The sequence below is a fragment of the Dendronephthya gigantea genome, unplaced genomic scaffold (assembly GCF_004324835.1).
Source record: "Dendronephthya gigantea isolate DGI-Jeju-01 unplaced genomic scaffold, DenGig_1.0 000019F, whole genome shotgun sequence".
NCBI classification, from domain to species: Eukaryota; Metazoa; Cnidaria; class Anthozoa; order Malacalcyonacea; family Nephtheidae; genus Dendronephthya; species Dendronephthya gigantea.
The window spans coordinates 1489560-1516251 of NW_021163029.1; the positions used below are offsets into that span (position 1 = coordinate 1489560).

General features: G+C 37.4%; 3 protein-coding genes across 5 annotated transcripts; all 3 read right to left on the reverse strand.

Annotated features, from left to right (window-relative positions):
• Positions 1-167: 167 nt before the first annotated feature.
• Positions 168-7634, reverse strand: LOC114521083 (deformed epidermal autoregulatory factor 1 homolog). 2 transcript variants are annotated; one of them, XM_028541490.1, is made up of 9 exons: positions 7106-7634; positions 5529-5728; positions 3831-4101; positions 3697-3718; positions 2903-2967; positions 2528-2655; positions 2269-2400; positions 1902-2060; positions 168-769 (listed from the first exon to the last, which is right to left on the reverse strand). In XM_028541490.1, exons 1-9 carry the CDS (start codon positions 7461-7463, stop codon positions 686-688), a joined length of 1419 nt encoding a protein of 472 aa, XP_028397291.1. In that variant the 5' UTR covers positions 7464-7634; the 3' UTR covers positions 168-685. The 2 variants fall into 2 exon arrangements, with proteins under 2 accessions (XP_028397291.1, XP_028397292.1); XM_028541491.1 differs by having other exon boundaries at positions 169-769; positions 2528-2652.
• Positions 7635-8778: 1144 nt separating this feature from the next.
• LOC114521082 lies at positions 8779-13686 on the reverse strand. The gene is made up of 3 exons (XM_028541489.1): positions 12261-13686; positions 9873-10046; positions 8779-9298 (listed from the first exon to the last, which is right to left on the reverse strand). Exons 1-3 carry the CDS (start codon positions 13201-13203, stop codon positions 8808-8810), a joined length of 1608 nt encoding a protein of 535 aa, XP_028397290.1. The 5' UTR covers positions 13204-13686; the 3' UTR covers positions 8779-8807.
• Positions 13687-17150: 3464 nt separating this feature from the next.
• On the reverse strand, positions 17151-26608 carry LOC114521131 (protein PAT1 homolog 1-like). 2 transcript variants are annotated; one of them, XM_028541541.1, is made up of 19 exons: positions 26551-26608; positions 26324-26435; positions 25620-25750; positions 25240-25299; positions 25036-25152; positions 24538-24678; positions 24124-24303; positions 23550-23748; positions 23151-23458; positions 22767-22902; positions 22533-22630; positions 22016-22072; positions 21474-21541; positions 21238-21324; positions 20514-20598; positions 19919-20116; positions 19182-19273; positions 18333-18482; positions 17151-18245 (listed from the first exon to the last, which is right to left on the reverse strand). In XM_028541541.1, exons 1-19 carry the CDS (start codon positions 26584-26586, stop codon positions 18206-18208), a joined length of 2295 nt encoding a protein of 764 aa, XP_028397342.1. In that variant the 5' UTR covers positions 26587-26608; the 3' UTR covers positions 17151-18205. The 2 variants fall into 2 exon arrangements, with proteins under 2 accessions (XP_028397342.1, XP_028397344.1); XM_028541543.1 differs by lacking the exon at positions 22016-22072.
• Between the last annotated feature and the right edge of the window lie 84 nt (positions 26609-26692).

Sequence of the window (26692 nt, forward strand, 5' to 3'; positions counted from 1 at the left end):
TTAAGGCGATTCTCCATTACATCCGCTCCGCCCGCGCGGGCGAAGCGCGCTTTGTTTTTCAGACCCGTCATGGTCCCATGGACCGATTTTCAAAGGACGCTTCGCCCGCGCGGGTAAAGCGGACGGTAATGGAGAATCGCCTTTATTAATGTGAAATTCAATTCCTTCTTGCGCGGTGGTCATTCTTGTCAAAATCAGAAATCGACTTTTATTCTAATTTTCTCTCTTTCAGCTGAAGTGATATTACAATGTCGGATTATTATAAGTTAGAGATGATAAAAAATTAATAAGGTACAAATTACACGCATGCGTAAAGTAAATATAATCTATTTACAAAATATCAGTGGCGTAATGCAATGATATTACAAAAGTCAACCAATGCGTCATTTCAAAACAGCATGAATTTTAAAAACAATGGATATTTTAAAATCCATGTTAACACGAAACCAAGTGACGGTTGCAAAATCCAGCAAAACATTAGTTAACATGAAAACCAAGACTGTGAGAATTGCGTATTCACAGTCGACCAACCGTTTAAAATCGTTTGCGGAAACATTAGCTAAGCTATTGTCTATAAATAAGTTTCAAACTAAGTGAGGTTGAACATGATCTAGTACAGTTAGGATTTCAACAATTATAAAACTGATCACAAGCTATGGATGCCATGGTAACGGCAAGAATGACGTCACTGCTGTTGTGGAGCAACTACCACTTCCTCTTCTTCTTCTTCAATGCCGTTGTTCTGTTCCACTTGAATAACGTGAATTTCCTAAAGGAATTGGGACTTTAACCTGTGGATTCTAAAACTAGAGTGGGAGATATCGCGCGCGTAGGAGAGACTGATTTTGAAAGTTAAACCACAAATCTTGCAAATTTCACCACACATTAGGAAGGCTCTCTTTTTCATCAGAAAAAACACAATTTACACGTCACATTCGTTGAGTGTGATTTTAAAATACAAAGGTACGATTCTTTACAATTCCTGCTTATTAAGTTCTCCGCTTCCAAGTATGTTCGTTTCCAGTATAATCTACGAAAATGCGACTAGTAACATTCGCTGATTTCATGAAATATAATCACGAAGGATAGCTAACGGTTAATCACATTTTATATTCACGATGAAAGAACAGGAGGGAATCGTAATCTTTATTTAAATAAACGTAAATGTTCAGCATTAAGCAAGTAAGATCCAAAATTGAAAACATAGCGTGGATCGTAGATACAATTGCAAGTGGAGCGTGCATAGAATCAGAATAAGAGGAGGGACAGCAATATCTCGTTTTTAAGAGAGAATTTAGAAATGAAATCTTTCTGAAATAATATAGCAGCAGAAAGCAGTTTGACCAGAACCATCAAGGTGGAAAATTTGCTCGGGAAAACGGTATTACTGCTCAGGTGTTCAGAAGGTACTCGTGTGTTAGGATGACGGACCGTTTGGTTCAGATACGACGCGGAACAGCAAAAACAGTTTAAAGAATATGCAAAATAGTGAAAGCTAGCGGTAGGAAGAACGAAACCACGAACCGTTAACACTCAACCACGATTGAAAAGAGACATATCAGATCGTATAACAACAGAATGGCACGCTAAAGTTAACCGCACCTGAGATTATCACTCATTACTGACATCCCAATTTAGAATAGCAAAAAAAAACCTCGCAAGATCCATAGCTATATTTCGTCCGTTGTCTTGATAGAGGCATTTCGATTAATAGCGCATATTTTTCCTCTCGCCTTTTGATTAGTGAACCCCCCCCTCCATAACCACCTCATATTAATACGAGCAATAATTATATAGAGGAAAATCCTCCAAATAGGAATTAATAAGTTATCCCCGACGGTGGAGAATGCTACGCCCCTTCTACTGTAGGTGCATGTACTACAATTTAGTTGGTCACAAACCTTAAGTAATTCTTGTTGTTTGGCATCAGCGGCAGTCTCCAGACGTTCAGTCTTAGCTTCAATCAGAGCTTGAGCTACAGCATTTTCTTTTTCTTGTTTGGCTTCCATCAACGCTCGTGATAGTTGCATCAGTGAGTTCATACGTGTTTGTGCTAACACCTGTACAAAGACGGTAAAACACGCCTCTAAATAATTCACATCGGCGAACCAAAAAAGTTGTTTTCCCAGCACAAGTCGATGAAAATTGAAACGATTTCACTTTATAGTCGGGAGAAATGTCGAATCTGCCAGACAAATTATCAGACATGCAATGTAACCAGGTGAAAAACTATTTCTAAAATATAAAATACGAAACTCTCTTTCTAACCTCTTTCTTCTCAGCTTCTGCATGTAGTTTGGCCTGTGCGACAGCATTATCTCGTACACTTTCCACTTGCATTTTTACATGAGTTAACATGTTTCTTAACTGCTGGGCTGTTGTGATTACATTGTTCACCGTCTACAATACATTATAAGATAGCAATTTATAATAGCTTACCTTATTTATAATTTATAATAATTTATAATAATTATCAATATGAAAGCGTTTTCTCTTTTGATATATTTTATGCACGTATATAACATACCTCTTCAAGATGCCACCATTGTTTTTGAAGATCTGAAGAAGACATACTTTGTGCTGTTGTCGTTTGAAATCCAACGGGGACAACAGACACAGAACCAGTTGAGATAGCGGACAAAGTACTGAGATCTGCTAAAGAAATACATTCATGAGTGTATACAGTTTATCCACAATGAAATATCCTACTCTAAACTTCTTGATCAATCTGCTGTTGGCAGTCGCTATAGATTTTGACGTGGCTATACAGTGTTTGCAGAACACTTTTTCGCATGCGCAATTGTGGCATATAACATTAAAAAATTATATATGTCTATATACAGATGTGAGTACAGTATGTCTTCCAAAGTCCTTAGCTACTTCAACAGTGAATATATCTCACCTCCGTCTACTGTGACAGTATCATCTCCTGTGAGAGGTCCTGGTGTGGAACATGCTGAATCAACACTAAAATTAACGACAAGAATAAACAATTAACCTTTAGATCCAGGCAGAAATGAAGAGTACAGTACAGTACAATACAGTAGCTACAGTACAGTACAGAATTACACTGGTCATGCAGAATTATTTTAGACGAGATTAAATGCATCTGAAACGTTACTCGTATAATTACAATTAGTCATTTCCCAATCGAGCAGGGTACCGGGGCTAGTCACGAACCGCAAAGCGTCTATGGACTGTTTGGAGGGACAGGAAATATAAGTCTGAAATCATCTAATACTCCACAATGAAAAACAATTTTCAGGGAAAACCTATACTGACATGTAATGCAGTAGGTACTGTGTTTGGTACAGAGTAAAAATTTAAAATCTAGTTGTTCATTTCAAACTAGGGTCAGTTGTCGTTGGTAACTGCGACAATATCTATGAAACGTGTAGGTGAATATTTATGTATTAGGTGTTTTATAACATAACCCAAAAGATTTGCCTAAATAAAACTAGCAAACATGTTTGCAATTGCTTCCGAAGGTAGTGGCGGTCTATTGGCTTAGTGATAGCCCATTGGGTGGCAGATCGAACCACAAGAGACCAAGGTTATCTACCCGTAAATTAATTCCAGTTTATTTGGACATAAAGTTATGGGATATATCATATATCCTGAAATGATCGTCTAACTTCTAAGCTATAGTGTAACTTAAAAGTATATGTCCAACACTTTTCATAAACAAGTGCTCACCTCATAGATCTCGCTGGCATTCCTACAAAAACAAAAATCCAGTTTCATCAAGGAACAAAAAACAACCATTTCATACCAGGACATACATATCTAATAATGGACAAAACCTTAACAACGAAATGCACATAGCCTACCAAGAGAAAGTCTTTTCTTGCTCAAAGGGCTGTCCGACGACTCTCGCTTCTTTCTCTTGTAAGGAACAAAGAGGCGGACAGGACCTGCTAGTGTGTTATCATCACAGCACGTGGAACAAGTACACGAGAGAGCATGAGGCATGATAATACCCTCTTCAATTAAACACTGCAAGGTTCGACCACCATAGCGAATACTGCGTTTCCAATCCTTTGACGAGGCACGGCCACAGAGTGCTTCAAATTCACTCGGGGTGTACCAATTGCCATTATGCTACAAAGAAAATATCCTGTCACTGTTTAACACTCTATTGCATGATAAGATAGAGACCAATTGGGGCAATTTTTGGATAAAAGAGCAGAGTATGTAACTCTGTCACAGCTCAGGAATGCAAAACCCACAAATATTAATTGCAGTTGTCACAACAGAAGAAAACGGCAAATTTACTTAATACAGAAAAATCATTGGCGACCCCCTCCCAACCCCTCCCTCCCAATTGCCTCGCGGGCCCTAAGAATACTGTTTCATGCGTATGGTTGCACAACGTACAAGCAATTACCAGCATACGCAGCATGACGCGGCTACATTAAATGGATTAAAAATTGCGACTCCAATTAAAAATCGGCAAAAGTTAGATGATAACCATCTGGAGGCAGAACGATTGTTCTTGCCATCGAAATCACAAAGTAAAGTATTCAATCTTTTAGACTCTCCTTACCGAACAAAAATTTACGTCAATTAATTATATTATCTCAGTTGGCATAACCGATACTTTCTTTGAGAAGAGCATATCAACAGCTGAAAAACACTTTTCGGTAGATAGCGCCATCTAACCTCCGTAGCCTACGCTTTCAATCTTCGGAATCTCTGCCCCCTCAACCTTTGGAGAGTTGGGGCTGGAGGAATAGATTCACCCTGCGGGTCAGACAGAGACCGCTATCATAAACAAAGGTACGACTGATCGTGGTAAGTTATCCCTTTTGGTGAAAAATAACCTTGAAAGACTGGTGAATGAGAAATCTTATGGAGTAGTAACAAAGATATATGAAGAAAATATTCAGTGAGAGAAAACCCGAAGAAGGAAGAGTGCGTATCTCCTGCAACACGAGAGGAATCGCTTTTGAAAGGATAAGTAAGGAGTTATTCGAATAAACGATAGGGGAGAACCTTCAATCATGAACAATATTTTCCAAGCTAAGCATTGGTATATATGCAAGATTCAGCAAGAAAAATGAAGTAGTTACACTGGAAAGACCAATAAAGATGGCAAATTGTAATGTGCCAATCAATCATGAAAATATGAGAAATGATGATGACCAGCTATACCCTGGTCTCATAGCTACACAGTCATCCATCTGTCTACTCAAGAGGCAGTTCCTGGAAACAAAAATCATTTGAACTGTTCACAGAGTTTGCATGAAGGTAGTAATACTTAGCAACAGAACTAAAAATCAGCATTTTATCTTCTAATCTCTTGCCACTATTACATGTAACTATCTAGGATATTTCTGACTCCTGAGAGCTTAAAAAATATTTACCTATGAAATTTGAGTAATGTAACAACATTGTAACTATTTTGATTTAAAAAACGTACAACTGTAATTTAAGAAGCTATGTGTTTGAGACATATGTCAGATTCACAAAAAATTGTGAATTCCTTTACAATATTTTTCTCTAAAACAAAAGACCTTATACCATACCTTGATACACTTTCCTCTTCCTCCAGAACCAAGCTTATTTTTATGCATTTCACCAACTTCTTCACGACATCGGATAATCAAGATGTCACTGTTCATTGCCTCTTGCCATTTTGCCCTAGCCTGAGCAGCTTGACTTACTGGGACATTGACTGTGACTCCTGCATCAGGTGTTTTATACCCTTCCTCTGCTTGCAATATTCCTAAATTAGGAACACATCACTTTTAAAATGCTAGCTTGTTTCATTAGTTTAATTTTTGGAATATAGTTTTAGGAAAGAAGAAATTCTGAGGCTATAGCTTTTATTACATGAAACAGACAAAAGCATTAAGCAAAATGTTTGTTGAAAGGGGTCAACAATTCATCTTCATAGGATAGAAAACCCTACTGGCATACTTCAGTATATAGCATTCAATGTTTAAAAAGCACCAAATTTAGGTTATTCAACATTGCATTGCAATATTTTCACATTTTAGGAGTTAGGTAACGAATTGAACTACCTGGGTTCCTTTCAAAAATATCCCTTTCTACAATAGCCAAAAGCTACATAACTGGGTTAAAGCTAAACATTTTCCCAACAAAATGGTTAAATTGCCAAGATAGCCTTAGTCAAACAATGTATCACACCCATTGTATAAACTAGACTATAAAAGTTTTTTTGTGCTTCAATTCATATCTAGACTCTGGTTAGTTCCGACTGTAACTTGGATTTTTTTATAGGCTCTGGCCTTTTCCAGAATTAAAAGCATGCCAGATAACGGAGCATTGTTTCACTTGAATACCTTGTTATAATGGTTATGAAAAGAAAAAAATATCAGACTTAACAACCTCATAATTTCCAATTTTCTGATGCTAGGTTAATATTGTTAAGTTGGATTGCACACAGTCTAGAGTTAAGTACCTTAGGCGAAGATGTTGTCTGATAATGATGCAGGTGTCAGAATTAAGCATCGTGATTCTCATGGTTAAAATTTAGAAAAAATGGTTTTATCCCTTACTGTACAAGCAAAATTCTTGTTTATGAAAATTCATGACACCAACAAAAATCACTGAAAATGTGAAATGCAACATAACCTAACCTCACCTCTTGGCATTTTTTAAAAGATCAAACTGGAAAAATGAGAACATTTCATTATTTTTTCCATGTTTGCAATTCCGGGTGATAGTGAAAAATGTGAACTAATGTAAACTTGCTTTGCTGGTACACTGGCTTAACTCCTTGCAAGACAGCGCCTTTATTTGCATGAAAAGTGAGCCCGTCTTCTTTAGAGTAGAAATGGCTATAAACTTTCAAACCTCCATATTACTAGACAGTTTTAAACATCAACATTTTCAGTCAGAAATCAGTCGTTTATATCACAAGGATACCTGACTACCTTTCATTATAAGCAGCGACAAGTCTTAGGAAGTGATAAGTAAATGGTTGTGATATTGAGTTCTCGGTCAAATTCACCTGAGCGCAAAGGGGCCTTAGCATGACGATTGCTTTTATTTTTCACGAAATCATAATCGTCATCCTAGCTCGCGGATATCGTCCTTATTTTTACAATTTATTCCTTTTAAAAAGAATTAAACAAACCTTGTGAGATTTGAGACAGGGATGCTGCTGCTTCGAGGCCTGCAACACGCAAAGCTTCACTTTGAATAGGCCCCAAACTAGAGGGAATTTGTTGGACGTGCAGAACGGCTGGTGGTTGGCTGCCATCCGCACTCGTGGAAAGAGTTACAGTACTTGTCGAAGCGGGAAAAGTAAAACGTGTATTAGCTACTTGTATCGCAGCTTGTTGGCTTTCTTCGCTACTTTCTGTTGTGTTTTGGTAAACCTCTGCAACGGCTTCGTGTTCGCTCGGAATAGAATCGGAGATATCGATTTGCTGAGCAACTTCGTGTTCGGCGAGCGTGTATTCTTCGTTCGTCCTCGTAATTTCGCCTTCCATCGTGATTCACTTCGTCGTCTTCCACGCAAGAGGTGGCTCGGTTCAAAGAAACGCCTTCAAAAAACGTGAGAAGCGAACCCTTACAAGGTTTGTAGCAGAAAAGCTGGAAAAATATGACTTCTTGAAAGATTTCTATATTTTCGTGTTTTCTCGACAAGCGCTAAAGCGCTGCTGGGGGCTATTATTATGGGTGAGGTATACCAGAGTTCAATGCGAGTAACCGTACGGTAAAGAAAGTACGTCAGTGCTGCGTAACGCGCACGTAATTCCACAAAAATCGATAGCCCTAAGCTAGTGGTTATTGCTATAAAAGGTTCTCATTTTTTCTAGAATGCTAGATTTTTTAGAATTCTATCGCAGTTGTGATGCGCTTTTTTAAATTCTTTTTATAATTTCATAATTTTATGCAACAATCGGAACTAGAGTGATTTTGTGGCACAGATTACTTCTTGGAATGCACTGCCGACACGGACCGTGGCGTAAAATCCGTAAATATATTTGTTTTAGAGGTGGGAGGCGTAAAAAACTACTCACTTTAACCAAATTAAACTTGAATCACTTTCATAGTTACGTTTATACGTTACGCTTTCCGTTTACATTTGTCTGCGACACCTTTAGAAATTGGGGGGCAGGACAATTAGGCGAGATTGAAAGTTGAATTACTATAGCAATAACACTTCACTGAAGAGTGAATTAAATCTAATCCAGCAGTCTAAGCAATCTAATCAAGGGCAGTCACCCCCAGACACAGTCTAGTCAGAAATATTAATTAATCAGGCAATTTGTACTGAAATAGCGTGCAATCTTGGTCAAAGAACGCCTGGATGGAATTTTTTCTTTGTATCAAAAGATTAGTTGAAAGAAGTTGTTAAGGCGATAAGCAATTCAATTCAGGATGGCTTTAGGGTTGACTCTTACATCAACTTTTGGTCTAAAAGTGATGCACAATTCTTTCATTTCCATGAGGCGAATCATTGGATGCTTTGAGGAAGCAAAAAAAAATCGTTTGAGTCTTTGCGTTTTTCCGCTATAGTAGAAATTTTAGGTTATCCGTTAACGTACGGCCTTGAATTGACTTGGTTTCATAATCAGTTGGCCTATTAGGCCATATATATTCATCACCAGAGGCGTGGGGTACATGTGATATAGACTAACTTCCAGATGATGTCACATTCCCCCATAACCCTCTCCCCGGTCACCGGGCCTTTGCTACAGCAAAATTATCCCCGTTCGCAGTTGAATATCTGGCCTCGTGAAAGGCATCCGGGCGGTGCCATGAAAATTAACATCCAGTATTACTGTGTGTATAATTTAATTTTAATTTCACCATAATTATATACATATTTACTGCTCATCTTCCTCGACAATAAAAACGCTGTTGCGTCGACTGTTCAAAATTCTCTGACCCCTTGCACGAACGACGCGTGCGCGTTCAGTTAATCGCTTGGAAAGGTCACGCGTGTGTCGCACAAATTCCACGCAAAGCCGCGCGGGCTTTATAACATAGTTTTCCGAACTAGGCGCCAACACAGCTAACTGAAACGAGTTTTTGGACTCGATTATTGTAATGCTGAGGCCATACCCCCTGTCCTCTACAGGGATGAAATGTTCAACCGGGCGGCCGTCGAGTAATATTTCTTGATCAAAAGTATGACCTAATATGCTATTTATAGTACACGAGCTTTTGCTCATTAAATATTCCATAAGCCACGTCGCAGCTGAAGCTGGGAGAATTAGGAAAGCCAGTTGCATGATGGTGCTGGTCGTAATAGCCTCGATAAAAGATGCGATATTGCTACGACGTAACCGCATTTCCCAAAGGCGTGGTAAGGCACCTGAAATGTACGTATGGATAATGAGTCGGCCCAATTTTTTTTAACCATAATGAGTCGGCCCAATTTTTTAACTTTCTGAAGATTTACCTACAAACTCAATGCTTATGGTAAAAAATTATCGGGTACTCGTATTAAAACTAACAAGCCCTTTGGCCTTTGCTTAAATTTTTAAACAAATTGAATCGTGCAGGCCCGATGCACACAAGCCGATATAATCCCCTTTAAATTAAGTGTTTAATTACTGCCTGATAATAGGTTGATCCAAAAAACTCGTAGCAAATTGATTTGAGTGAGTGATTGTCATTTTCAAGGATTCAGCAACCAGTAGCCATGCGAAACATGCATTTTGAATTAGCAATAGTACTCTGGGAAATAATTGTTGTTAGTTCTTAGGTATTATAATCTATCCCGTTGTCTGATTTATTGCTGAATTCAACCTCATTCTCAACTCTAAACCTAAATTCTTATCTGAAGAACTAAACTCGTTTATTTGAATTTACTGAGTTAGCATTGAATTATAACCCCTACCGCCATAACAGTGTAAGAAGTATCGTACAAGATAATAAAATCCTACCTTCTGTTCCAACTGGCAATGAAAAAATATTAAACGATGTAAAACATCGAAGTGAGTTACTGCTCTCCAAATTCATGGGATAAAAGACCGTGACGTCATCGGGAAATGCAACGCCATGTTGTTTCAAGCAACATCGAAGACTCCCGGCAAGACACGACAGGATGACATCACAAACTAAGAAAAAAAGATGCTTCAGTTACTGTGTGAAAAACCTGGTGAAAATATCGACGTATCGAATAACTTCTAAACATTTCAGCTTTACCCCAATAGTTTCCTGAAGCGGGTAAAACTAGTAGAAAGGTTTAGGCATGACTGTATATAATAATTTAATCTGGCAACTCTGAGCCACCCTGTTTCAACATAGTAGGCGGTACCCGAATTGACCGGGTTGCGGGCTGCCAATGATTTCAACTGAACAACAGTCAACATGTTATTCCGAAACGAAAAAACCCCGCGCATGGATTAATTTGTTTTTTATCAGAATCACTGGTTTGTTTAGTCTGAGTTTCACCAATTGCAACTTCTCATTATCATACATTGTAAAACAACATGTGTGCTATCTCAACGTAACATCACTACCTATAAACTTTCGAATACACCTCATGTAGTTCAGAATTTAGCCCATGCAGTGAGAATTAGCCCATCTACGAAAGTGAAATATCCACTGTCAGTTTGGCAAAATTCCTCCTATAACTTTTCTTTCGATCAAACTGGAAATTTTATGCATAAATAATTTCATATAATATTATCACGAATAAGCTAATAATTTATTTTTTGGTTGAAAATGTTTCCTAGCTGCAATTAATGAGAATCTGAAGTGAAAGCTGTCTGAGAAGAATCTGAAGTTTTCCGCCATCTTCGGGCGCAATTCCCGGCTCTTGCATGATATAACTCAACAATTAATATGGTTCTAAATCTAGTCAAGTAGAACACCTGATATTGGATTGAAGAAATTCTTATCATTAGTTAATTTGGTTTAGTCTGTAAGTCCCTGTCACCTGTTTCAATGATGATACAATGTCAATCAACGTGCGTCCACAGTTGCTATGACCATATGCATCGCTGGTTGCGATAATAGCCAATGTTGAAAAATACACATTGTCCGTAATTTCAATAGCAATTTTCATCTTTGACAATGGCATGGTCGACAACAACTGGCATGCAGCATATTATGGAGTATGTTAATTATATAATAAGAGCAGAAAATCTATTAGAAAACCTCTTTATATAAGGTCTAAAAGAGTTAACACGTTGTCATTTCTGTTCGCGAATCGCGCGAGATCCCCTATAATTAAACCATATCAGAAAATCCTAACCCACAAATAAATTTAAAAATATTCTGTTATTCTTTAGGTAAACACAATCGGTCTCGCACTCCTATCAAACAATGTGATTTTACCAATCAGTTTCATTTTTAATAAATTACACCGATTTTCACTGTTTGACTGGGATGAGACCTGTTAGGGGGTTCTCATAAATGTATATTCCAAACCGATAGTGAATACCAGTAAAACTAAAAGTAATCCGTTTCACATGTTCGTGAACCAAAATATCCCTAAAATCGGATACAGAGAGACTATTGAATGCAACAAAATTAAACGAGATTATATTGTGGCCTTGGTTCTTTTAACTACAACTAATTGGTGAGATCAAAATGATCAATATACCTTATAGAATTCATAAAATATTAATCAAGTCGAAAAATCCATATCCTTTACGTGGTCGAATAATCCACAGCCCTTCGAAGTGATATATACACAAGCAAACATCTTTTGACTGAATGCTCTATAGTCAAGTAGTGAGTCAAGTCATATAAGTTTAATACCATAGTGAAACTGATTAGTAAAATATATTGTTTGATGGGTTAACAAAATAAATGTTTCGAAGCTGAAACTAGCTGAAGCCCAAACATGAGGAATATTTTCACGGAATTCTAACGTACGTTAATGTGTAACTGATACCTGTGGATCGTATCTGTGTTGCGTAGAAAATAGAAACGGCGAGCAGTTTTTTCGGGTGTTAATGGCAGCTGCTGAATCATATTTGATGAGATGCGGAATTTTTAATAAAATATATATAATTATATGGATGTAGGCCATATACATGGAAGTTCTCAGTGCGAAAACCTCTCTTCTTTCAATCTGATCTCCCGGGTTTTTTTAGGGGGATTCGTTAGTTAATATAGTAATCGTTTCTCAATGCCAAATGCAATTAATGCCAATGGGGGTCGATCACTGCAGTTCGCTGTTTTCTGATTGAACTTTTTAAGTGGGCTAAAATACCGGTTCGACAATATAGCTCTTTATATACACAATCTATAAATACAGTCTAGACAGGTTTTTATTTCTAGGTATAAATAATAAATCGAGATTAGTCAGCCTTTAATACCTGAGGTCCCAGTTGCCGTAGTAACAATGTCGACATCGGCCCTGCTAATCGCTTGTGAATAGAAAATCGCTCTCTTCCTGCACGTTTGAGGGGGCTCCAGAAATGTCATGTCTTTTGACTCGAACAAACTTCGCACAAAAATACTTGGTCCTGCTAACAGTGCCAATAGCCCCAGACAAAAGCCCTGTGTTGAAGTGATTTCTTCCCGAAACATAAAAACTTGATGATCGAGAAATGATTTTGACACTGCGTAGACCAACGTGTGCAGATCAGCGATGCAGTGGCGAAATTGCAACACTATAGCACTGTTATCTGTTGTATTTTCATTTACACTTGTGTAAAGATATATTTGCCAATCGTTGCTATTCGAGAACGCTTGCAAGTTCATCGTTTTACCTCCAGCGTCACATAAACACGCACTTTCTAAATCCCCTTGAATTATGGCTTTTCTACGTTCAAGGTTATCTTCCAGCCACACGAGTTTGCGAAAAATGCGTTTTGGCGATCTAGACAACCGCTCAAAATTCGAACGCTCTTGCAATATGTTTTCACCGTTACAATTTAAACGATTTTGTAGTAAATATCCCAGGTCTTCGCAGCTGAAATGGCCTTTTACTGCCAAGAGCAAAATTAAATTTGGCGTTCGATCCTCACTGGCAGTTAAAAACCAAAACGTCTCCGATGCATTGCCATAATCCGCTTTGGCCCCTTGGGATTTGATCCGGACAAAAACCAGAATTTTTTGAACGACTTTGGCGAGCAATGAAATCGGTAGAGCGATAAACAGAAACGTATAGATCAACACAAAGCCCAATATATTTAATACACACGAAGTGATGAATTTAAAAATTATTACATATCCCGGCGTAGCGAGAGGATGAATGACTTTAGGAATTCTTTGCTTGTCACAGGCAGTCGAAGTCCCAGGTTTAACATCAGGCATTTTATATTTTTAAGGTTACCCGATTTGACAAGTTTGTAAAGACAGTTCAATGTATGCGAGAGAGAAATCCAAGTGCCATATTATATCCAATGACTATAAAATGTAAATTCAGCAGGCAAAGTGAGACAGCTAGCAATATACTCTTCGTCTTTGCCCATGGGATTAAACTGTTGACAGTAATCTTCTTAGAGTAGTTTAAACGTCTCATTCCAAACGGTGCATTCAGCCACCATCATTGCGAAAAATGCCACATTTCGAATTTCAAAGCCATATGATCTCTACCTTCATAATTCAAAAGAGTTCTATTTACAATACTTTGTTTATGAACATGAATATATTATCGCACGGCACATCATTTACATGTCAAAGAGCCGTGAAAGCATGAACGATAATTGCAAGTGCAGTGCTCGTTAAAACCGCGAAAGAACTCGTATGAATAGAGAGCGGAAATAGCAAATTAAGCATCAAATTGTAAGAATTCGTTTTATTTAAGTGGCAATTTGTACCAAATTAGAGCACGAAGAAGTAGTTGAAATTACAAATATAATCACGACATCTCTTCCGATTTTGATAAGAGATGATGATCGAAGCTATGATACAAGGTCATCCCTGTTTGTTTAGCGAGCCATGGAACCTTTGTTCTATTTTCAACATTCGATAACAGGAACCGGTTGTAGTTGTATAAGAATTATGTACTCAAAACTTGGTGACCGGTGGTTGTTACTTGCATTTCTCTACCGCGACATGTGGTTGATGAGAGGTAGTCTAAAGTTATCTACATAGTCTTTTGTGTGGTGTATGCAAATCACTCATCACTGATTGTAGATATATTTATACCTTTGTACATCAGTAACTTGTCATAGTATAGCCAGGTATAAATAATAAAGAGACTATAAGCTTTAGTCCCAAATTCGACAGCGGGACGTGCAATTTGAGGGTAGCCAGTCCGGGCTGTAAAAAGCTGTTAATATAATCGAGCTTATCGGGAAACGAGGTATTAAAACTCTTTATGCATGAAACTAGAAAGCCATTTTATTCAGACTATGTGCACACGGCATAGTTTACGAGCGAGCATTTTCGTTTAATCTTTTTCATTCCAAAATGGTTCAAAGCAGCGTTAATTTACAATCGAAGTTAAAGTTAATTCAACATATTAAGCATATTTCACCCTGGACCGTGTGGCCAGAGCGCTAAAACGATGAACGAGACAAAACGCCCATGAACGACGCTCGTGTGCACCCAGCCTCACTTTATTTCTTCTTCCTTGTAAACTCAATAGAATGCCATGCTAGTTTTCACGTCCCAAAATTTGCCGCGTCAAATGCAATTTAAATTATAATAAAGCTTAACGAGGTTTGTTATCTCAATCATCTTCAATCGTCGCTTTCGACTTGATCAAATTCGTCTTATATATAAATACGTCTGGAAGAGGCTTCCCTGGAGTTAACTTATCGATTCCAGATTCTAAAAGAAAGAATTATTCTGGTTCCGGGCCTTAAGTCGATATTCAACTTTCAAGGAATATCCAAAACTTGTTTCTTAAAAATGACACTCTCTAAAGCAAAACAATGAAATTCAATTCAATAAAAAACATGGAACTGATGGAAGTATTTTTTTAATTCCTCTTCTTAGGAGTAAAGATAACATCTCATAATCCTTTTCAGACACTTTTCAGACACTTACTTTCCTAAATATTTGCGAGGAGGAACATCTGCAATACGCCACCTAATAATGAGGTCTAATTACACAAATATTACGTCTGTCTTGAAGAATGAAGATCACAACTAAAAACCCACGTTTAAGTTTAGAGATACCTTGGTCTTGGAACTTGTATTATGCTGGTTCTGTGACTTAAAATTTCAGAAAAGACAAATTTACCCAGCTTAGGCGTAATGTATATATAATCGAATGTTGAATTCTGCGAATTGTTCAAAGGTGGATTTTTTTAAAAATCTTTCTTGAGATCAAACAAAGCGTGATAAATTGTTTTGGTGAATACTAGACAATTAGACAATCGTTCAACACTGTCTGTCCTAATTGCTTTAAAAAAAGCCTTCCCGCGTGATCAAACAAAGCACGATCGAAATGTTTTGGCGGATTGTAGACATATTCAGGAAAGCTTTCACTCTTTTATACAGATTATAAGTACAGATATACTAAAACACATTTGCTCATTTTTGTCACAAAGCCATAATAAATTGGGAGGGATACAATTGCATCATTTAGGCCTGGTTAACACTGTCAAACTTTCTGTAGTCACAGTTCTGGGGCCAGTCTTACTAACTCTCCTGACGAAGGCCCTCAGGTCGAAACGTCGAGAAGTGTTTTGTCTATTTCAGGGAGTTGTTATATCGCATTTGATGCTACATTGTGCATAGGGTAAATCATGCAATTACGATTTTGTGGCACTTCACTCGAAGTAGGTAAATTCTAGAGGTTTTTAAAGGGTCTTAATTTCGAGTGGAATCATACACAACTCAATTTAAGCCAAGAACAGTTGAGAAAAATTAGTCAACTATCGGTCCTCCGGCAGGAATCGAACCTATACTTATGTTGCCTGTGCAGCAGTGCTCTTGCCACTGAGCTACAGATGTAGCTGACAAGAACAAGCGGGGTTAGTGTGATGGTAATGCCGAGAACAGATGAGGGTAAATCATTTGCGATTTTGTGGCACTTCACTCGAAGTAGTCAATTTCTAGAGGTTTTTAAAGGGTCTTAATTTCGAGTGGAATCATACACAACAAGTCAGCCTACCTCTGTAGCTCAGTGGCAAGAGCACTGCATCGGCATCGCATAAGCGTAGGTTCGATACCTGCCGCAGGACCGATAGTTGACTATTTTTTCTCAACTGTTCCTGGCTTGAATTGAGTTGTGTATGATTCCACTCGAAATTAAGACCCTTTAAAAACCTCTAGAATTTACATTTTGCATAGTTAAATCCTAGTTAACTCAGAGATACACAACTCTGATTGGCCAATTCTGTCCTTTTAAACTACAGCTAAAAGATCTTTTATACAACTGTCCCCTAATTTCAAACGGCAAATCCTAAGTTTCTAAGTATTTGGTAAAAAAATTCAAACTAAAAAATTGGTTAACACTTAGTGACTTCATCGTGATACTAGCTGCAGAACATTTTAAACTTCGGATTTACCGATGCAAATTTTCACTGTGAACACAGGAACTTTGACAGTATAAACCGGGCCTTTTCCTTAGACGTGTAATTACGCTAATTTTTCAGGTACCAATAGCGCTGTCGATATCATTTGCAAGAAAGAGCACTCGCCGACAATCAAAACATTAATATTTAATCTATGAATGCGGCAATTATTATCAAGCACGATGTCGCTGTTAAAAACGCTTCATCATAATTTCAATCGGATTTCGGTGCAACTTTTTGATTATACGTGAAAATGTTCTCGGGCAGTTGCGTAAAATTCCTGGTATTTTGGATGACCCAAGGTTTTTTAGATTCCTCTCTCGAGACCATCTGCGTTCATTAGAAGTTTTTGACAATAGTAGTAATTATTTTCAGTATGTACGAGATTCATTTACAACCAGATCACCTGACATCACACAGACATTTTGAAGATCCTTGCCCTTGGAATTCAAGGAACTACTGTGACCTAGTAGGCTCTCTCAGGTTAGACTGAGCGATGGGACAATTTACCCAGGGTCCCCAGAAAACTGTAGGAAGCCAGGCTAGTCCTAGGCTCAAAGATTTCTATGCGCGCGTTTGGCCATACTTCAGTGGGATCCGAATGTCGGTTTTTGAATCATAAACAAATCGTTGCATGCATTTGCTACTTCTGGGGTACTTTTTTCTACGTAACAAAAACCATTGATAGTTGATCCAAAAAGAATGCGTGCCTTGACCAATATTTATACAACACAGACATACTAGCGATACTATTTTCCAACTTATAAAAACACAAAAGTACTACAAAGTATCTTTGTATGCGTACTTTTCACGCAACATTATTTAATTTCTCACAAAAACCGTTACAAAAACATTTTGAATAAATTGTTTAATACCACCCTAATGTTTTTGACTGTATCTCTATATTATTGTCAGGTGGTGTAGTATATTCAGATTATTTTATCAATAGCACCGTCAGTTTTTAAATAGTAATAAATTATGCACTAGCCATGTATGCAATAGTACGTTATGTAATAGCACGTTTTAAAAATCGACGAGAGTTTCAAGTTCGTCGAAATTATTAAAGGCTGGTTCTCAGATAACATAATTTTTCATAATTCATATGTTATATAATTTGTTGTTATTCCGTTTTCAAATAATAACGAATTACAACAAATTATGTTGTATGAAAGCCAGGCTTAAAATCCATGTGACTTGAAACCACGGAAAAGAACTGGAACAAGTTGCTAATAGAAATCAATTTTTCTTTTTAAAACAATATTTTGCTTTTTAAACTTACAACCGCAGACAACTCCGATCATTCCTGCATAATTACAGAGTTTCCACAACTTTCATTGAAGACTGTTACGACATTAAGAGAATGATATTCCCTTCATTGATTTAAGCAAAATGGGATTTCATCATTTCGCTAGTTCCAGGCCTTTTACTCGTGGTTCGACTAGCTGGATTTTGTCCCAATTAATGGTGCGATTCAGTGAACTCAAAATGAATTTCTGATGCACTCCATCGCAACCGCACAGCTGAGAACAATAGAGAGGTGGATGGCACTTTCCTCAAAGATGGCAGTAATTATATCTTTCCAGTTCCCTTAGAGTTCACCGTTTGAATTAACACCCAAATTCCTTTCAAAATCTAACATTTTTGTGTTTTGTAAGGTCTACCTTAGAACAATCATGCGTTCCGTGGGGATCACAGAACATTACAATTATCTAAGATTGCATTGCTATCAACGAAATGGTAATTCATCGTGGGACGAACATCACACAAAATAACGCACAAAAGTATTCACATAAATATATACAATATATCGAGTTACCAAATTTAAATTCACTTCTCAAACAGTAGTTATCTCTGGGGTGAACGAATATCAGCATTTTCAAGAAGCCTGAAAATATGAAATATTAAAAAAATACAATACATCACTTATCATTGAGATAAAAAAAGATTCAGCAAAAAAAAAATTCTGACTAACCGGAAATGTTCTCGAATCACCAACAATTTATCATCATCAACATTATTCGACAATATATCAACAATATTTTGAACATCGGTGTAATTCTTAATCAATACTTTTGGAGAAGACGAAACAAAATCTTGACAGACAACAGAAAGAAACGAAAGCCTTGAAAAAAAAGATAAAATATATACCACTCGTTAACTAAATGTTGCCCCATACTGTCCGTACATAGCTCAAGACCAAGGTTTGCGATTGTATCGGTGGGTCTCTTAATACTGACTTCACCCAGGACTTGGAAAATAGAGGTAAATATATCTCAAATAGAACTTATCGATTATACTCTTTCATCGAATGGCCTCGTTTCTAAGATAAAATTTCACAGGGCAGATAAAAATGATATTCCACGTTTTCATGAACGAATTTGTTTCTTCACATTTTTTGGGTCCAGCATGAAACACGAGTGGGCATTCGACACAAAACAAGGCCAGGCAAGATGCATGTGAATAAACGGTATGGTCGCTCGATGGAGTAACTTTTCACACTTTACCTACTAGCTATGTGTACAACTGCTCTTTGAAATAGCGCCGATGAAGTGAAATTCGCATACTAACTATCTTGTCTGGGAACGGTTGTGTGAAAGCCGGATACCACTATCCACCGGTTTTTTAAATAAAAAAATACCCGTTGTTCGGCATAACCCAGATTGAACCAAAGTATTCTTAAATTGCAGTATCTCTCTCATAACTTTTAGCTCCAAAACTCTAATTGATTGCTTTTCAAGCATGTTAAAACGGTTGAAATATCGCTATCCGGTAGATAGCGCTATCCAGTTTTTCTTCAAATACCCCATAGTGAATAACTTACCACACTGTTTGTATTTGTAAACTGTTTTCGCCAATATTTTTTGAAAGTTCAGACAATGTTTTTAACAAAATGGTAAGAATTCTTAACGTGAACTATAAAAATAGAGAGATCAGGTTAGAAAATGCTCTTTCCAAAGGGTTGAAAAGAATTATTGCTACTAAGAAGTCAATGCAACAGCCAAAATGTTATCGTTTTGGGAAATTCAACTTTGCTCGTACGACCCACTTTGTCCTTTAGAGTTTTAAGGCTCACACAGACCGGACGCGATTTGGCAACGCGGCGCGATTTTTCAAAGTTTTTCATTTTTCAAAAGCAAATAAATTTTGAACTATCATTATATTCTTGTAGATTCTTAACGATAGTATTCTTAACGATAGTATTCTTAACGATAATACATTTTGACTGCTCTGGCGTCCATAGATTCCAATTTTTGCTTCCAGAAATTAATTTATGTGCTTCTAAAAACTGAAAATTTGCGTCGCGTTGCCGCACCGCGTCCGGTCTATGTGGGCCTATAGTTTTGAACATGCAGATTTACATTTCCCATATAGAGGATCTTAGCCCCGCGCCCGCTCTTACTACATCATACGCAGCATTTTACACCATCATGCGCTGGACTGAACACAATTATTTAGTTTGGTAACCTATCAGTTATAAGCTGCTCTTTCTTAGGTCTCCAGTGACTAAAATGATTTATACTGGCTAGATTGATTCTTAAAACAGATGAACTTTCATACCCTACTAGAGAATAAATGTATGACGGAATTGTCGTTGCCAACAACATTGTGATGATGTTCGATGATTCTGTCAGGTGACGACCTGATCACGTCTGAAACACCATCACATAAGCTGTCTGTTTCTTCTTGATGAACATTTTTTTTCGCAAATACCCGTAGATTTCTTGTGATCGCAAGAGCAATCTCATTTCTTTGGTTCTAAGGAATATTACACAGTAAACACAGTTACATCAGAGTTAACGAGGGAACTAATTCAAAATAATGCTAAAATTCTCCAGTCAAAGACAGGTAAGTCAACTTGGCTTTTAGCTCAGTCGCGTTTTAGTATCTAGTTTTATGTCATGGAACACTTCTATAGAGAATTGAATAATAACTGCGTACTGATTTTTCTTTTTAATTCTCGACCTGGCCATTCTTCATCTGGTACCCTAATTTGCACTCCCCCACCTATAGGCTAGAGGGTGTACACTCCAACTTCCCCACCTAATCTATCTCTTCAATACTCTAGCAATCGCCATACAATATCAGATATAAGCCGATAACGTTCGTCAAATGCAGCATGTCAAGTGACTTCGGAGTTTGACCAGACACTTGCCTCTCTGACAAGACGGAGTATTTTGCTGAGAAATCGTCTTCCTTTTCTCACTGAGAGCATTTGTATTAACGTATCATCATCGTATCTAACAAGCAAAAGAAAAAACAATATAATAATGACATTGCATGATTCCGAGAAGCGAGCGAGAATCATACTGGTGTTTTAAAATATCTAGTTCTTATATAGCGCATTTTCCATAAATGTCCAGATGCGCTTTACAAAGTACGGTCTACAATAATTTAATAATTTACAAATTTCTAAAATTAACACAATAAAATCTTCCTAAAATTCATAAAATTATCTTGATATATAGTCTTCATATGCACGTCGAAACAAGTGTGTTTTCAGATCGCGTTTAAAGGAGTCTATATAGAGTCGCATAGTCTTATATTCAGAGGTAGACTGTTCCACAATGTTGGTGCAGAAACCGTAAACGACCGTCTACCATAAGTTTCCAAATTATAAGTTGGAACTACTAAGATAATCTGAGGTTTCGCTTAGGCATGTAGACGTCCAACAGATCAAGTATATATCGTTGTGCTAGGCCAGATAAGAGCAGTGGGAAAAAAATAAAACATCAGTGGAAAAGATGCCAAGCAGCACAGAATCACTGTCGCCAGGTCACCATATGAACGATTTAGCCGAGTGTTACCTACTAGGTTCCAGCTCCACAAGGTTTACAACGGTTTGCTAACAAAAACTTGCGGCAATAAAATTGACTTACTTCTTATTAGAGTCTTTTGATGGCGTTAAATTCACCAAGTCAAAGCAACGTTGGCACAATCTTTCACGTCTCTCACGCAACTGTGGTCTAAACGAGCAGATTTATGATAAAAAAATTACGATAATATTTTGTAAAAACTGTAAAAATTGTACTTGCATGTAGCAATAATTATATCCTCTATGCCTTGGTATTTACTCTAATACGAGATAAGATTAACGTTTTTGGCCAAGTCTTACCTGACGTCTTGTGGTACTTGAAGAACCATGCGTTCTAAGTCCTCTATTGGTAGAATTTGATCAAAGCCCTAGAGTGACAATGAAACACCTTTAACTGTGGGTGAACACGTAATTATACAGTGACCTCTGCAAGACTGGAACGCTATAATCTACAGACAATGCAGAGAGGCAAAAAGAGTTCAAACTTCCTCCGAACAAGATTTCAAGTTTTGAAAACCTCCTAAAAATGAAGTCACGTCAAGTGCCAACCAACACGATGTACGTAATATTTGTTTTTTCGGTAAATTCAAGTGACGTGGTACCCGTGTGTTCTGCAACTCTGAGACAATAGGGTATGATTGGATGAAGCTGATCACAACAATAAGTTTTTGAGAGAAGTAGGAACCGCGCAGGCAAAACACCTATATTGCAGCTCAGGTTCAGTACAGGTAGAGTCATAAAGCGAAGTTATCGTTTCACCTTACTCATTTATTTCGGGTTCAATACAGAAAACAAAGAACGAGCTCAAAATGTAGATTACATGTAAATTTAAGATACTCAACCTTTTCAATTGTTAAGAGCAATTGGTATTTCTTTTTGGTTTCTTTTAAAGAGCCAACCTATACACGAGAATTGTTGTTTAATATAGATACAATTAAAGTAAGTATATCTAGATGACCTTATGAGGGAAATCCGTTCCAAAATGATAAGCGAAATTTGCTGCGATATTTAACTAACGTGAACACACATACTTACGAATAAGACTTTGTATCTAAATAAGCTATTTTGAGGATAGTTCCTTAAATAGACCTTTTCAGCTTGCATGAAAATTAACCCATTTCAGATATTGTGACCATGGAATAACCAATAAAACTTAACTATTTCAGGTCTATTGTTAGCACATCATAGAATTTAACCAATCTCTATCCATCACGTTATTAAGGGTTACATTTGAATAATCTTAATAGGCTGAAGATACAATAAAAATTTGGTGCAAAAGTTTTAAGGTTATTACATGCTGTGGAATTCGAGGTGTACAATCGATTTCAATCTGTGAAAGGTTATAGCAGAGATACTTACAGGTCCTTTAGGCTTTCCTGAATCACCAACTTGAACGACCTCGCGTGGATGAAAAACAGAGCCGACGGAAACTTGACCGAGAGATCCTTCAAACTTGGCTATGAAAGAAAGGTATGGTTAACAATTCGTAGGAACGCACGAATCACAGAACTATAAAAATCACACGAAATTTTGTTGGTGGTTTGTGTGATAACTTAAATCTTGTTGGAGCTGTTTGACAAGCAGTATGCGTACTTGGTTTGTAGTTGTGATCGCCTTTAGTGACGTGAGGTAAAGTCATCTTTATATCCTTATTAGTATGGTTTGTTTCCAGTTCCACTCCAGTTGTACTTTGAGATCTCTCTTTAGCCAAACGACGTCTCTCAAAGGTCTAAGCAAGAACATAATTATATTATATTACGTGTAACCCTGCAATGAAAGACAACCCTGCAACAGAATATTTTGTGTTTAGGTCGATAGCATTAACCGTAATAGCTACTATCGCAACTCGAAACAAACTTAGGCCCTATTTCTTGCGACAACACTATTTGTGACGTCATGTGGGATGGCATACCGAAAGAGAAAAAAACAAGTTATACAAACAATACCACACAAAATCACAGGGCGAAATTAGCTTACATGAAAATAATAGTCATCCAACTCTGGTTTATCACTTGTCAATTGCATCAATTGTATCCTAATTATCCAGTCTTTCTCTTTAGCGGTCATCAGTGTCCCTTTATCACCCTCATCGTCATCATCGCTGCTCACGTAGTATTGTGGGATGTATTTCAAACCAGGGGATTCCGAGAAATTTTGCTGACGCCTACGGTTGTCTTGGTTACGGCCAACACGCTGATTGTTCCAGGTGTTTCGTGGCTGGGGAGTGATAAAGCGACCGTGTTGGTGAGGTATTGGCATCGGTGGACCTCGCTGCCTTAAATGACCTATGTTGGATACAAATATAAACCGTTGAACAATTTAAAAACTCTAAAAAGAAGAGATGATTAAATGAAGCGATAATAAACAAGAACATACCTGGATCGGAGTGATAAACAGGTCGCGGGAAGTGTGGTGGTTGAGAAGGCGGTGTGCGGGGGAAAGGTTGGGGGAAAGGCATCCTTTGATTCATCATAGCTGTGTATAACGCCTGAGCTTGTGCCTGAGCAACATTTTGAGGAACTGCGGGAATAGGAGGGGGGCCATAGGGACCGGGTGGGTGCATTGGAAATGGACTCTGGAAGAGAATATATAATTGTAGTCACAAAAATTTTAATTCTACATATATTCTACACCATCTATATATTAATCTATATATACTACACCAGAGTTCGTGATATTCTCGGTTCTGCAAATGTAAAATATTTAAAAAGACTTGAATGGCAATCTTACGTGTCCAACTGGGAATAAAACAATAAAAAACAACACAAATCTGAAATGAATAAATAACCGCCGTTGCACCCTACACGTACTTCACGGTTAATCGCAATCGAGGCAGGTCGTACAGGTTTTATGCAGTAAAATTTGAAAAACTGCTGTTGCTAGAACTTTTCCGTAAACTTCATTTCCTAATGATTAACAGATTGACAGAACTGAAACATGCAAATCTTACCCGGGGGTTCATATTTGGAGGGAATCCTGGAGGAGGTCTGACCTTGGGTACACCATTCGCAAACGGCCGGAGATGAGGTGGTAACTGATTAACCTGGTGACCAAAACCCATCTTTTCTACGTCTTCCACACGTATTGGCTTCGATATTCTCTTCGGAAGGGCCGAAACTATGGCCTCGTCCTAGATAATAAAAAGAACGAATATATGAGACCCTTTCGAACACCTCTCGCACTTGCTGACTGCCAAAGGAATTTGTCTGACTAGCAATAAATAGCATAGCTATCTTAGGGACGAATTTCAAAACAAGGGACACATCTTGTGAACTTATATAATTGGGTGACATTCCTTGTCAAGTTTCCTTACGCAATTATTACCAAACTATATACAGTATACTGTAACACAAACAGTGATTACCTCCAGAACAGGGGAAAATGGTTTTCTATTATCTTCTTGATCAAGACAGTTTTTCGTGTGATCTGCGAGCTTTTCGTCCATGTCAATGGAAATTTTTTCATCACTTGTAGGTGATCCCCAGATATTGTGAGTTGGAGAAAGCTTGAGAAGTCAAATGTTTATATTGTGAGTTTTTCATGTTGTATGTACATAGCCTTTTCTTTAAAAGTATAAATCATAAATAGGAAAAAAAGAACTTTGCCTATTGCTAACTTGGCAGATATTAGGAAAAGTAATTTTAGAGACCCTTGGTATGAGTTTTAACTAAATTTTAGGATTATGCATGATTTGATATTAAATTCTGAAAAGGTAAAGTTTGGCAAAATTGCAAACCATCAACTTGCTGCGCTCTAATTTGTACAGTATATAGTGCTGTTGCAAATAAGTACTTAACTGGAATAATGTATTCTCTACTGAGATCTGTAAACACAATAATCACAGTTTACAAAATGTTCTCACCAAATCAGTCATGTGGTAAGGTGAGTGGTCAGGTGAAACAATGTTGCTACTATGTTTTGGTGAGGTGGGCCATAAAGCCTCTATAGCATGAGCATTTGGGAGAGGGTCTTCTTGCTCCTAGATAAAATGGATAAAAGCAATTAGCCCTCAGTGGTGGTTGGTTGACTGGATGTATGGAAGTGGATAAATGAACAAAAGCTTTACCAGTTTGGGAGTTGCGATGCCAAGATTATCCAATTTTGAAATAGCTTGTGCCATTTTTTCCTGTGGAACAATAAAGAAATTAATAACAACCATAAGGTAGCCAAGCTGAAGCATAACAGGAAAATGTTGCAATGAAATTACTAGCAGGTCTGGTTGTGACATAAGTGTTACTAAGTGTTTCCTTGATGACAATTAAGGACATTTGATGTGTACTATGTTATAGGTAAATTGTTCAATCTTATGCATGCACAAAATTCAAAAGTCAAAAGTCTCATTAACAAAAAGAGTGTACAAATAGTGCAGTACAGGTGTTGTATTCTACAAATTTGGCAAAGTTTAATGGCTAGTGTCTGCTAGTAAAATAATGAATGATTACCAACCTCACTTGGAATCTGCAAGGGTGCCTCATCAAGTGGGATACCCTTCTTAGATATTGCCTTTTGCTGCTTCTTCCATTGCTCAAATTCATCAACCATCTTATCAGGTTTATCTGAATCTACCCATTCACTATCTATAAAGCCATAACAAAGCATGATTATATGGTACTCGCAAATAATCTTACATTCATTGTAGAGATTATCATTGGGATGAAGTATTTGAAGAACTAAGAAGGCATATTTAGTCACATAAACAATCTTATCCTTTCGTGATAGAAATATCACATACTGAAGAAGCAACTGGCCTTGTAGCATTCATAATTAAACATTTTTTTTTGCTTTAACCTAGCATTTTTTAAAAAGAAACATTATGGATCAGAATGAAGCACTAAAAGTGAGTCATAAAAGAAAAACTGAAAGAAATGGAAAATGAAGATAAAACTCAGGTCAGTCAGGTGAAGGGATAAAAATCAGAAATGGAATAACATGCTAAAATAGGGATAAGAATATGAAATACGGATAAAAGCTGAAGTAAAGAGATAAGAATAAATGACATGAATGGGATAGAACAGAAACACGTTTTCAAACCTGGATATATGATTAAAAGTACATATAGTTTGGTACAGTATAACTGTACAAAAATTATCGGCTGTTTATCTGGACAAGAAATTTTTATTATAAAATAAAAAATATCATTATAAACAAACCGAATGATCCTGAGCCAAACGTTTCATCATTTAACGAGTCTAAATTTTCGTTTTCTTCCAGGGGCATGGGGAAAAGCATATTCGATTTGAATGAAATTTCGTCCGAATAAGCCTAGAAACAAGCAAAAATTGTTGTTATACGACGATTATAGTAACGTTCGCCAACTTCAAATTTTTTCACTTGATTTGCGTCGATAAGTGAGGTAGAAAAGGGCAATAATTTATACCTGTTCGGCCAACTTTGATGAACTAGAGTCCGCCATCTTGCGCCAAAATGACGAAACGGAAAGTGGGTTCCAGACTTCCTGTGCACTTTGCCTCTTTCGTCCTCTGCGCAGAGCATTTTTCTCTGGCTCACTGAGCTATATT